Source organism: Carassius gibelio, chromosome B6 (assembly GCF_023724105.1).
Source record: "Carassius gibelio isolate Cgi1373 ecotype wild population from Czech Republic chromosome B6, carGib1.2-hapl.c, whole genome shotgun sequence".
Lineage (NCBI taxonomy): Eukaryota > Metazoa > Chordata > Actinopteri > Cypriniformes > Cyprinidae > Carassius > Carassius gibelio.
Window position 1 is genome coordinate 26,403,992 of NC_068401.1, and position 14,214 is coordinate 26,418,205.

Sequence of the window (14,214 nt, forward strand, 5' to 3'; positions counted from 1 at the left end):
AAAATAAGAACAAGATTGAATTTGAGTGGTTATTCATATAAGTGATGGTTTGTTTGATAATGCCTAGAGTCAAATTAATTTCTTCCACAAAAGAGTTTGGGATGTCGAAATGAGAAAATGGTGATCGAAGTAGACAGGCGAGAAAAAAATGTTTCTTTCACAAACTCAGAACATTGCATCTTTGAACCATGACAGAGCAGTGAAATTAAACTGAATCTAGCCTTGTAGGATTCATAAGAGAAGTTGGATTATTTTTTAATCTCACCCTTTAAACCAACTGCTTATCCAGCACTTGTTTCAAGTAGAGGTTTATAAATAAAAAAATAAAACATAGAAATGCATGTGGTAAGATGATGACAATATTAATTCGCCTGGGTCTGCTAGTTTCATATAAAACACACAATATTTACGACTTTTTTTTGGTCATAATAGGAGAACATCTACGGGGGGTGGTTTGAATTCTACATTCTACATAGTGCATCACAGATGTATCAATCAGAGCAATTTAGCTACCACAGGCACTTCAGTACTGAGCAGGGCAGTTATAAGCAGTACTTATAGACCAGTAAAAGTGTTCTTTTACCTGTCTGGTGTGCAAAGGTGCCCCCTTTGACTTGAATCCTCCCTGTGAACTGCATTCTGAGGCACTGAAGTGATCGGAACTGGTGGAGGAACGTTTGGAAAGCGTGTCACAGCCCCCAACAAAGGTATTGTCCAGTGGCAGCTCCTGTATCACATGATGCTTTTTCACAGATACCGGAGTGTCAGCTTTGAGATGGAAGGCCGACTGGGGTGAAGCAGACTTGTAGTGCCGGGCCAAGTCTGGGCTGCTGGGTTTGAAGGTGGTAGTAGGGGTGGCATTCCAATCAAAGCGTCCAATCCCGGGCTCCTCGAGCTCAGCCGGGAGACTGATGGTTCCGTTTATGGGTTCGTGGGCAGAGTCGTCGGGTTTGTTCTCCTCGATGGTGACAAAGTTCAAGAGGGAGCTCTTTGGCGACTTTCTCTTTTTGCGCTTCTTCTTCTTGTTTTGCTTGTTCTCCTGATTGGGGGACATCCACTCAGCACCCTGCTTCTTTCTCTGGGCCGCCTTGAACTGTGAGGCATTTCGGCAGCGAACTAGAACTGTTATGAAGATGACCACGATCACTACCATGGCACCAGTCACAATGGCAATGATGGTTTTGAGGTTGTCAACGTTCTGATAAGTCTCACTGCTCTCGCCGATGTTCCTATCCAGTGGCGTTTCCATTGTCCGACGGATGAGGTCATTTATATATGAGGAATTTCCAACAGTGTCATTTACGTACAGGAAAACAAGGACAAGAGTGTGCAGGGACTTTGGATAGCCGAGGTCACTGATGTTGACCACTAGCCTATGGAGGCCAATGTCTGCAACCGTGGGTTTCTCCTCTAATGTGATGTTTCCCGTTACAGGGTCAATTCTGAAAAGACCTCTTCCATTACCACTCACAATAGTGTACTTGAGTTCTGCATTCATACCCGTATCGCTATCTAACGCAAACACCTCGGCCACAACCGATCCTGGAATCGCAGACAGTGGCACTAGCTTGAAAGAGGTGTTTGATGGTGGGTAGATGACGATGGGGGGATTATCGTTGACATCAATGACATTGATGGTCACCTTGGCAGCTGACGAACATGGGGGGCTTCCGTTGTCCACAGCTTTAACATCAAAGGTGTAAGAGCTTTGCTGCTCTCGGTCAAAGGAAACGTTGGACTTTATGACTCCAGAATCTGGGTCAAGGATGAAGTTCTCATTATCGTTAAGGATCGAAAGTCTCACCACAGCATTCTCACCAGCATCTGCATCTGTGACTGTGATTACTCCAACAGTACTATATTTAGGCAGGTTCTCTGACACAAAAAACTGAAAGTGGTTGTGTGTAAATTTAGGACTATTGTCGTTCTCATCCAGTATGGTTACTATGACTGCAGCTTGACTCTGCAGAGCCCTGGTGCCATTGTCCCTAGCGGTGACCGTAAAGAGGAATCGCTCTTGTTCCTCCCTATCAAACACCCTGGATGCGGTTAGCACTCCTGTTTTGCGGTCAAGATCAAAAAATGATGCGTTGGGTCCAAGCTGGTAGACAATCTCTGCATTCCGTCCACTGTCCTCATCTGTGGCGCTGATGGTTGTCAGGAACATGTCACGTTGGTTGTTCTCCATGACAGCCAGCTCAATGACAGGCTGGGTGAAAATGGGTGGATTGTCATTCTCATCCTCCAGCCTTACTCTGACCAGGGCAGTCTGATTCAGACTAGGTTTTCCAGAGTCAGAAGCAACAATCTTGAAGATGTACTCCTTGGTTCCTTCATAATCAAGCAGTGCAGATGTTTCTAACAAATACTGGTTATCATAAACTGCTTTGAGGTGAAATGGAACGTCTTTTTCAATGAAGCAAATCACCTTTCCGTTGACATCTGTGTCTTTGTCAGATACAGTAATGAGCGCAATCTTGGTATTTATTGGATCTTTTTCAGAAAGCATTACAGTACCATTAGTTGGACTGATGATATATCTCAAGTCGATGTTTGGAGCATTGTCATTCACATCTGTCACATTGATAGTGATGGTGGCTCTTGCTGGACTCGAGCTTCCATCGCTAGCTAGTACTGTGAGTTTATGAATGGCAGTCTCCTCTCTATCAAGCGACCTTTGAACTGTTATGAGCCCAGTGGTGGAGTTCAGAGCAAAAAGTCTCCGTGTCGCTGGAGACACCTGGGTCCCAAACATGTATTTTATTTCTGCATTGGCTCCCACGTCTGCATCAGTGGCTTGCAGCTGAACTACAGATGTGCCGACGGGAGAATTTTCTGGGATGTGGACCTCGATTTGGCTTTCTTTGAAGACAGGCCGGTTATCATTAACATCAGTGACGGTCACCTGTAGAATGGCAGTGCTGGATTTCTGTGGGTTCCCCCCATCCTCCACTTTGACTTTCATCACATAAGTATCTTTCTGTTCTCTATCTAAATTCTGCTGAACGATAAGCTGAGGCCATTTCTCACCCTCTGGTGTCTCTACAATATCCAAACCGAAGGCGCTTTGCCCGTTCAACAGCTCGTATTTGTGTACGCTGTTGGGTCCGGTATCTGGATCAGTGGCAGAGGGAATGGCAAACCGGCTGTTGATGAGGGTGTTTTCCGGAATTGAAATGTTAATGACAGGCGAGGGAAACATGGGGGCATTATCGTTGGTGTCTTTGACGATGATTTTAATTTTGATTAATCTGAAGTAGTCATTGGGCAAAATGACCACCTCAATTTCAAAAGAGCACTCGCTGTCTTCAAAAGAGGGGCCGGGACAGAGTTTCTCCCTGTCGATACGGTTGGAGGTGGTAAAGATTTCTCCTGTGTTGCTCATCACTCTAAGTAGCGGGGTGTCACCTGCTTTTGACACAAGTCGGTAAACCAGATTACTGGTAGCACCGGTGGCAGCGTTCATATGGGAGATGTTCAAGTCCTTTGGTATGTTTCCAATAAGAACATTCTCCTGTAGCTCTTCTCGAATAGGGTAAATGAGCTCTTGGGCTATGGTTGGATCTAACCAGAAACAAGCAACTAATGTTGCCAACAAGAAAAAATCCCTTAAATCCATGACAGCAGTTCACGCGTGTTCCCGCTACTTTAATTCAAACAGTTGTCTCCATATGGTGTTATCAGAGCCAAGGTTTCACAGAGCCTTATATTCGTAGATAAAGAGCAGCCAAACACGACCCTACAACACACAACATTATAATATGTTACAATGAATTACATAATACTCAATGCTCAAGACAAAAAAAAAAAAAAAAATTGTCAATCAAAATCAGCATAATTAAAAATCAAGCAATAAGTGTTTATAGTTTGGTTTATAATAATGATTAGTAAAGGTGGCAATGCATTGTAGTTAGAATTCTCAAATGCATTCAAACACCGCTGCATCCTGCTTTTCACTGTTATTATTTCCCTGTGCATACACAGAGAGGCTCTAGATAAAATAATGCAGCTAGTCAAGCACTCAGAATCATCTTTCAAGACATTTCACATAAAATGTCACTAATGTCATCTCCTTCAATCTTAAACATCATGCATTTGGCACTTAATGTCATTATTATTTTATTGTGATTAAATAGCATATGCACGAGAACTAACAGTGTTTTAAACAAGACAGTACATAAATTCTGCATGCAAACCTGTTTGGGTGTATGAATGCATGCATGCGTTTTCTTACCACGGTTCACTGTGAGCTCGTTCATACAGAGGTTACCAATTCGCGTACATAGTAACAAATCCGTTCGACCAGTCAGAAAAATGATCTGCCTCCAGCATAATATGAGGGTATCCGTATTGATCACTGCTTTGAGGACTATGTAAGTGAATAGTTGAGTATTTTAGTCGTGAAAAAAAATAAATAAATAAAAATCCAATTCAAAGCACAAGCTGGTTTTGGGGGGAAATGTTGATTTAACAGCACTCAATCAGACAATTTTTATGAACTTTCCCCCGTAGACCAGCTTGCGGTCGGGGACGCGCGGAATGCGGTGGTCGGTGATGAATCAGGTGATCCACGCGCGCGTCAACGGTCCCGTACGGTCATTCCGCATTACCGGAGGAACCCTTATGAATCGCACCTGTTCTGCTCAAATATCAACATAAACTATCCAATCAGAGAAAAATAGTAAAGTTCAAATGCGATCGGATCATTCCCCTCTCAGTCCTCAGTCAGAAAGAAAATCCACGGCTTCTGTCCCGGTCTCTTGTGCGTGATTCGTCGCGCACACCTGAATGAGAAAAAGTCCAAACAGCGGGATGTGTTGGGATGCTTATCCTCGCTCTCTCCTCTTCCCCAGACTGAATTTCTCGCACTAACTCTGAGTATGCCCACAGGGGAACGCCCCCTCGGCTGCTGATTGGCCCGTCTCTTCATTAACGTCGTTGTGAGGGGAGGGGGAATAATCTGATTGGTTAGAATTAACGTCACTCACGCGCGCTGCTGAGACTGAGCGAAATGCCTCAGAAAGACTCTGCGGGCTGCGGGATGAGGACGCTCGATGTACGGTTCAATTTCACCTCATTAACGCATAAGATCATTTCATGTATCATTTCATGTATCTGTTTACAGCATTTTGGTGTCAAATAATCCAAACACAAACCGAAAATGTTCTGTCACTTGTGACCGACAGTTATTTGGAGTATTAAAGAGTGCGGCATCCAATAAGCGTTTCAAAACAGATAAAGTCTGCTGGGTTGATTCAAACGAGAAGTGTATAGTCTACTTAATCCTATGCTTGTGTCAGGTATTAAGTAAGTTAGGTAGGAATGTTAGCTTCACCGTTTAAGCGTGTATAACCTAATCGTTAATACGGAACCATATTTGAATTGTATCAAGTTAGTTTTGATGAACTATAAACCATCATGTGGCAATATATTGTACCACTTGTGTCATCAGTAGCATTACATTTTACAGCATTAAACAGATTTCATAGGCTCGAATAGGTTGGTATATTAACATAAACAGCAAACATACGTTGGCACAAACAGTTTGAAACTGTAAAATATAATAACCAAAATGCTTCCTATAGCTAATGCTCAATCACTGGGTGGCTGTGTGGTTTTTACAGCAAAATTCTGTATATGAAGAAACGTCTCGATGAAAAGGTATAAATTGTGAATTTCACCATTGTGATTACGTAGCAGTGATTTCATTTTTATTTTTTTCTGTTAGAAAGGATAACTAGGTTTAAATATGTTTAATACAAACTATATGCACCGATCTAAAATCTTCTGATCTATTTTATTCCAGGTTTGTTAGACATCCTGGATGTCTGAAGAGAGATGGGCATCGGAGCGTGTTGAGTTGTGCTGCGGTGAACAGCACCATCTAGAGGCGAACACGAGACACATGCGCTTATCGCTCATCTCATACACTGAGCTGAAGTGGGACGACACTCCTGTCGAGGTTCCAGGTGTGTGTGTGTGTGTGTGTGTGTGTGTGTGTGTGTGTGTGTGTGTGTGTGTGTGTGTGTGTGTGTGTGTGTGTGAGCGAGAGCGAGAGAGAGAGCTAGCGCAAAAGCTTTGTTAGGTCAAAGAGGGAGGGACTGAAGTGCCAGTCAGGTTCTTGGAAATTATTATCTGCTTTTTCTTCCACTGACATATCAAGGGATGGAAAGATTAAAACGAATAAAGGGAGATACAGGAGTAAAGAAGGTATTTTTGGCTGGCTGACAACCTGGGCCAATCTATCATTCCTCAAACTCAAGAACTGTGACTCAAGAATAAAGGCAGTCAGTAAACAGATGTACATCATACATTATTATAAAAAATATGGATTTAACCCAATCCCTACCCCTAAACCTAACCCTACCCATAATTTATTCATAAAATAAGTAGGAAATTATAGCTGATTAACAAGAGTGTAGAAGCACCTAACCCTGACTTTGAGCTTAAAACAGATATTTCCTCAAAAGTTATATCTGAATTCTGATTGGTTGATTGGAATGTTGTTCCAAGATCAACAAGGTTGTTGATCCAGGAACATGCTGCACTTGGTGAAATCAGGCTCACCACTGTATTATATTCCTACATTAGCATTTTCCCATCAAATATATAGAATATTTGTATTAATGAGAACGGTTTAAAAAAAACTGTATTAGTTTATCACAATATAACAATTATACGTATATATATTCCACGTGTTGGTTGCATGTTTTTTCCTTTCTCTTAGTGAAACATTTTGTGATGTTGTGTGTTCTTTCCAGTTCTTTTGTGACATCATCTTACAGGAAGTGACATCATTTTGGAGGGAAACCAACAACACAAATACCAGTGAGTATTAGCGATGGATTTGCATTGTCATTCCTTCTTGTTTGATTAAGTTTTAGAACTGTGCACGATACTATGGACGATTCAAAATTAACTTCAAGTTGACACTCTCGTATAAACAAAGTCCAATCCTTCAATGGCTAACTCTGGTTTGTTAATTTTCTTGTTATTAAACTAATATATCATACACAAGGCCAGAGAGTACGAGGTAGATATTACATTAGCTATTAAGTTTTGCTTTTCCACTGCAATAATTTGTGAGTCCCGTAAGAGCTGAGCTTTGATTATCAAATCGACATGTTCCTGTTTCTTTTCTGCATTGTTTTAATTTTTTTTGTCTCGTATGAATAATGCACACAAGCTCATGTCTATGATGCTGGACTGTTGATAGGATATGTAAAGGATTATCGCAGACCTGACAACCTTTCAATTGCATATTGATGGAATAATATTATAGCAGCGAGACCATGAATTATAAAAGACAAAACATAAAATGTATTGATAAAGCATCCTGCCTCTATCGAGCCAGTTTAGCCACAGATAAAGTGTTAAAGTGTAATTCTTTCATGAAATCCTCTATGATTACAGATGAGCCCTAAGGTCAACAGACAAAGCCACATATTGAAAGATATTGACATATTTGAACAGTTCCTTCATGAACAGGTCACTTCCTTAAAGTCACTTCCTTAAAGAGATTGAGCTTTCTTCTTCCCCGAAGCTTTACGATTCAATGCATTTAGCTCAAGTGTTCTTCAGAGACCAAATGAAAAAGGACCACATTGCTTTTGTATTACAAGAACTAATATACAAACACCTTGTTGACTCTCTAGATGCCAGATAGACCTGAACTTTCACAGTCCCTCCATCTTAAATCAAAATACCTTTCTTACAGACAGTTACATGTGAATTTTGGACTGTTTTTGCTGTTTGCAAAATGTAATTTTTGTGATTGTTGATGCATTTGTACAACGGCTTGTGATTTGTAACACTGCTGCTCTTTGGAAAATATACTTTTTAAAAACAAGTCCAACAACACCACTGAATAAAAATAGATGTTTACAGATATTAAGAATTATTTTAAATGGCAAACGTCTACTAATGAAATTTACATTCAACATGAATTGAATGGAGTATGCTCTCAGTTTTCAACATTTAAGGGGACTTTCGCTTCCATTCTCAAGACCTTGTGAATTTAAATATGGGCTTTCTGTGAACTCTGCAAAAAGACCCAAAGCAGCAAAGCTCTGTGAACCAAGTACATTTACAGAAAAGCTTCAGTCACTGTAAGTCTGAACTGTAAAAAGATAACCCAAATAGAAGAGCAGCTCTCTTAACTGCAATAAACTGTAAAACATCTAAGTGGATCTTAAAAGCAACTGGGTGATTTCGCAAGCAAATCTTCTTTGAGTTTCATCTTGTTCACGTGTGTTACAGTTGGCGGCTAATTTTGGTGCCACGTCTGCCATTCCGTGAGAGCGTGGATATGGAGGCATTTGAGAAAACGTGTCTCGCACATGCATAAATAAACATTCGCACTTGCACACATGTGCGCTGATGACTGTGGCTGTTTGGCTCTGGCCAGATGATGGTTCGGTCCAGCTCTCTGAACTGCTCTCCTCCACTACATACTGGCTGCAAGCCTGGCCTATCTACCTCTCACTGTGTGTGTGTGTCTGTGGGAGTGTGTGAAAAGGAGAGATAGGGCGAGAGAGCCGATCTCTGGGGTTCCAGACACTCCTGCTATCTTTAGGCACAATCTGGGCCGGTGCAGGATTGGACAGAGCAGGCCAGAGAGTGATAAATGTTCACCAGTGGCCCATGTGGCACTGCCAAGAGATGAGTTTACATCACAGTCTCATTACAACTCAGAGACAAGGTTACTGGGACAACAAAGCAGCATCCAAAACACAATGATGGCGTCCAAATATCACTGAACCGAGCGTGATGGAATCTAAAGGAAGTCAGATCTGGCGAGAGCCTTAATCCCAGTAGACGTTGAGAAGGACACAATATTCAGATCTGTGCTCAGTTGATAAGGTTTTTTTTTTTCTTTTTACAATAATGATTACATTTGATTCCTCCCATCGTACATAGGTGATTACATTCTTGAAAACAGCTTTACAGGAAGGCATTAATGTTGTGACAACGTGGCTGTTGTGTGCCATTTCCTTGTGCTTTCTAGAAAGTGAGAAGTTGACAAAATCATGCCTGTGGGACGTAATGAGAGCTGTGAAGTTTTAATGATAAAACTGTTAAAGGATAGTTCACACAGAAATACAAATTCTCTCATCACTTACTCAACGTTGTGTCATTCAAAATCTGTATACCTTACTTTCTTCCATTACAGTAGCATACAAGATATATAGATTAAGTTGGAAGTAGTGCCCATGGCAAAAATCTACATAAAACTAGTCCAATTAACTCCAAAAGCCATTTGTCAGCTTTATGTATGTAAAAATGATTATATTATTATATATAATATTATGTATTATATTGAAGCTATAATATAAATATATATTATATAAATATAAATATAAATATAAATATATTGGTTATCTCTGGATAAATATAATGTTATGAAACTGGAATGAGATATTTAGTGGATAATGACTTTAGAAAATTTAGGACTATAAAAATAGATTTTATGAACAGTTTACAAACCTTTTTTTATTTTTATTTTTTTAGGTCTGTGGTCTCTATGAACTTTTGTCATTTTGAAGATTTTTTTTTTTTTCTCTGTGTTTCAATGGAAAAATAACAGCATATACACACTCAACAAAACAAAATGAAATAAAGCTGCCAAAGTGGTTATACTTTCCGGTAAAGTGTGTATTTACTGTACCTTAAAGATAGATATTATTACCAAAAAAATATACATATTAGTACATATGTGTACATATTCCACATTTTAAAAGGGTAGCCCCAGAGTCAGCTTTCGTACATTCTTTTTATTTATTTATTTTCTTGAGAGTGTAGAGTTTATTTATTTATTTATTTTGTGGAATATTTCTTTTGCAGCTATTCTGCAGTGAGCACAATTTAATCTAAGGGAGGTTATTTGAACTGTATATTACTGAAACACATCAGCAAAAATGTGATGTCACGAGTTAGCGTCTGGCGTGTCCTTATGTGTTTTCCTGAAAGTGAAAAGTTGACAAAATCATGCCCACGGGACCTAGTGAGAGCGGTGAAGTTAAAGAACTTCCATACATTTTTCTTTATTTTATTTTATTTTATTTGTGTGTGTGTGTGTGTGTGTGTGTGTGTGTGTTATGCAGCAGCCCCAAACTTGAGCCAGGCTTAATATCTGAATATCATTGCATTAGAAAATAAATACATAATTAAATCAATCAATCAATCAAAAACAAGTGCCATTTGCAAGTGCATTTTTCATTTTTGAATAACATATCTATTTTTTTATTGCAAACCTAATCAGTTTCTTTTTTAGATTCTTTCTTTCTTTCTTTCTTTCTTTCTTTCTTTCTTTCTTTCTTGGACATGTAGTTATGTTAAGTTATTCAAATACCAGTTTATTATTTTGTACAGAAGCAATGACATTCATCATTTCTCTAATGTGGCTGCAGTGTCCAAATGGTTTCTGGGGCCGCTGAATCTCAGCAATAGTTTCAGCTTTTGCAGTGGCATTACTTTGACATTTTCACATACAGTATATGTGGACATTTCCCTTTTGTTTCTCTGATTCAAAGTGAAGTCCTGTGTATGTGGGTCATGGGTCATCTGCTGAGATCTAAAGTGTCTATGAATAACAGGAAATGATGAGGAGACAGAAATGGAGGGGAAATGTAGAGAAGGAAGGAGAGGAGATGGAAATAACAATAATCTTTACACTTCCAAATGGAGTTTCTTCCCCTGCTTGCTAAGCCAGTGTCAGCGCCGCAGCCCGTGGGGAGCACAGCAGTGTGTATTAATTACAATTCTGATGCACGCTTATTGAAATCACACAAAATTAAAATTCTTCCATTTCAATTTGCTTCCTGAGAAGGAAATGTCAGCAGACAATGGCTTTTTCCCCCGACTTCGGGGAAACGTGCTTTATTTATTAATTTTTTTCTCCATTTCGAGCTCCTCGTGACATTTGTTAATGTGAGTGTATGTTTCACATTTTTACAATTTTATAATCGGCAGGCTGCAGAGCAGATTGGAGCAGCTGGCAGTTGGAGAGAGAGATAAAACTCTGATTAGCCCAGAGTGAGTCACATGAGATCTGCTCGTGTGTGTGTGTGTGTGTGTGTGTGCACATGTATATATAGACACATTCACGGGGAATGAATTAACGGCAGGCGCTGGACTCGCCAGTCTCTCAGTGTCCCCTGTCTGCCTGTGAGCCTGATGGACTGCTGTCTCCGTGTTTAATCACAATGCCCAGAGGCTTTTAGTTTAACATACATCGAGAACTTACACTAATCAAACTCAATTGACTCACACCAGCGACTAAAAAGACCAGCTAACACCAGAATGGTTTATCCTGGTAAATGCTGGACCAGTGATGGCTGATGCTGATATTGCAATGCACAACTTTTATAATAGACTATATAACTGAGAATCACGTCACTTAATATTTAGCACAGTCTCGCGTAGCCAGACCTTCAGACTGACAGCTGAAGGTCTGGAATCCATGGCAGCTTTCATTGGCCAAGGTCCGCCCATGAGGCCGTTTGACCTCATGTCAAACAACCAATCACAGTTTGGTTTGTTTCAGTGTCACGTTTCAGGGCGTGGAAATCGGCATAATAACAGAGCATTGTGTAAAACTCTCAGATGTATTTTCAAGATTCTATGCAACAAACTTAAAAAATTTCACATACTTTTGAGAAACCAGCGTTTAGCTGATCCTGATAAGCGCTTGTCGTCACAATTATTGACTTGACTGCACTGACATTGGATGATAATTGAACTGATCTGGATGATGACACTGTTTTCTCCATAGCTACTTTTTAGATTAGATTAAACTACAAATTGATTAAACTTTAAACAGATATTGAACAGAACAGAAATAAAAAATAAACTGATTTCAGCTGATTAATGACTGTTGTCTTTTCAGCAGAATTTAATTCTGTTTGCATCACTTAATTATTATTTTCATGTTTATCTGTGTAATATCATCTGTCTATTATCATCATGCATTAAGCATTTTCATATTAAATAAACCTGCTTACTGGCTTAAATGGTTATAACTTGAATGTGAACTATAGCATCAACTTCCAAACTGTAAATTCGGGAGAAAATCTGGGTGAAATCTGTGTAGGGAATGGTACTGATAGTAGGTGTTTTTTTTGTTTGTTTGTTTTTTTTTCTTTTTTAAGATACACTGTAAGAAATGTCAAAAAGACAATGGTAAAAGGATGTAAAAATGCTACAGTAAAAACTTGTAAATTGTTAGCATTTAGTTTCCTTACTACTTGCACTGAATAAATTTAATAGATTTCATCTGTAATTTTCAGGGGAGCGTGGAGCACAAACTAACGCAGGGTTTGTTGTGGTTTAAATATTGCCACACATTATCCAAACTACGCTATTTATTGGTTGCTATGTCAACACTATATAGAAAAAAAGTGTGCCAAACTATACAAATCTTTTGAAGATAATGCTGAATATTTATTTTACCATACTAAAGTACATTTTTGGCTTTATTTTTTTTTTATCTCAGTTTTAAGTATTCATTTAAAATAAGCCAAACCTGTTATTATTTGAATCTCCAATCTGTTATTGGTCAGATTAGATGAGTTTTTTAATGCTTCGCTAACTAGTAGAAGACAGTAACCAATTTTAAAATTCCAGTTGGATAGAGGGGAAACATTGTAACACTGTGGTAAAATGTGCCCTGCTACATTAAACTATTCTGGGGCCGTACCAAGCAAAAATTTCATAGATTTAGTATATATGCTTGGATTGTTTTATTTTTAACCATTATTATTATTTACAGTGTCGTTAAAAGGATAATGCACTCAAAGGGAATGTTGGTTACTCAACATGCTGCCAAATATATCTGCTTTATTTTCTTTGGAAGAAAGTCGGACATACAGCAGTAGTAGTAAAAAACTGAAAGCATAGATTGTTGTGCTTACCAATTCACAGAAACCCTCTCAGACAAGTGCTGCACAGATGTGCCGCTTTGACCCTCGGTTATTGCTCTCAAAGTGTCTGTAATTCATGCCTGTGATGGAGAAAAGACATTTTCATTCCTTTCAAACACCCTTAAATTGTAGGCATGTCATTTGGTCAGCGGATGAGCTTGATAAACAGAATACAAACCATTTGTAGTCTGACAAGACGAGCATTTTGCCTTTGGAAAAATAAGACCGAATGGTACACTTATCACTTTGCCACTGGTGCCTGTGGAGTAAGAATATATCAGAAAAAAAAAGGCTGCGGTGAGAATTCTTTCACTCAGCCATGTTGTCTTTAGTTTCCAACAAGGGACTTAGACAAGGAACTTTGTGTCTCATTTTGGTTGTTTCTTTCTGTTCCTGTTCTCCTTGCTTGTTTAGTTCCTCTAACCCGGTTTCTGTTCAGTCGTGATTTGTTTCCATGTTTTTTTATTATTTGTATTATTATTTGCAGCTTTCACTCATTTATTGGTCTCCTTATTTATACTCCCTGTTCTGTTCAGTCCTTTGCCGGTTATTGTTTCACTGTTTGCTACGATTTGTGTTGTGTTGTGGCTCCTGGATTCCTTGATTGCCCTCTGTGGATGTTTTATTAAAAACTGTTTCTTTAATTAGCACAGCACCATTACAACAGGGTGCTATATGGTGCTTCTTTTCATTAAAGAATCTTGAAACAAAAATCTTAAAGTTGATATATATAGTAGTAATGGCTGCTGAAAATTCAGATTTGCATCACATGAAAAAAAAATACATTTTAGGATTTATAACAAATAGAATACAGTTATTTCAAATTGCTAAATATTATTATAATAATATTACTGTTTTACTGTATTTTTGATTAACTAAATGCAGCCTTGGTGAGCGAAAAATAATTTCTCTGTTGGGCACAACAACAAATTTTGTTGGCACTTTAATTTTACGGTTTGTTACATGTACTTACTATTATAATAACAATAAATTATACATCATACCATGCAGATTACCATAAGTCAAACCCTAACCATATAGTAAGTACATGTAGTTAATTAATATTACGCAGTACTTAAATGCAGAATGACACTGTAACAAGGACACCTTGAAATAAGGTGTAATCTTTTTTTGTTTGTTTGTTTTTCAGTTGAATTTGTTATTTATTTGATTGTTTATACTTGCTTATTTTTTGTATTTATGGTTTAAAATATGCAAATTATTAGGCAGAAAAAGGACGCTATATGGTGGGCATCAAAAGTAACAGTAAAGACATTTAAATTTTAATTATAAT

The 14,214-nt window shown here is 38.7% G+C and overlaps 2 protein-coding genes across 4 annotated transcripts in view; one reads left to right on the forward strand and one right to left on the reverse strand.

Annotated features, from left to right (window-relative positions):
• LOC127959591 (protocadherin-9) overlaps nt 1-13,251 on the reverse strand; it is a 257,971-nt gene extending 244,720 nt beyond the window's left edge. For 2 of the 3 annotated variants that reach the window (XM_052558856.1, XM_052558854.1), the window contains exons 1-2: nt 4,235-4,870; nt 584-3,739 (exon numbers count right to left, since the gene is read on the reverse strand). In XM_052558856.1, the coding sequence (XP_052414816.1) occupies nt 584-3,619 (3,036 nt within the window). In that variant the 5' untranslated portion in view covers nt 3,620-3,739; nt 4,235-4,870. Of the gene's footprint in view, nt 1-583; nt 3,740-4,234; nt 4,871-12,911; nt 13,001-13,098 lie in introns of those variants that run through there. The other variant, XM_052558855.1, reaches the window with a different exon arrangement.
• The window catches only part of LOC127959601 (protein unc-50 homolog), a 922,469-nt gene that overhangs the window by 518,010 nt on the left and 390,245 nt on the right, over nt 1-14,214 (forward strand). The gene's annotated exons all lie outside the window — the stretch shown is intronic.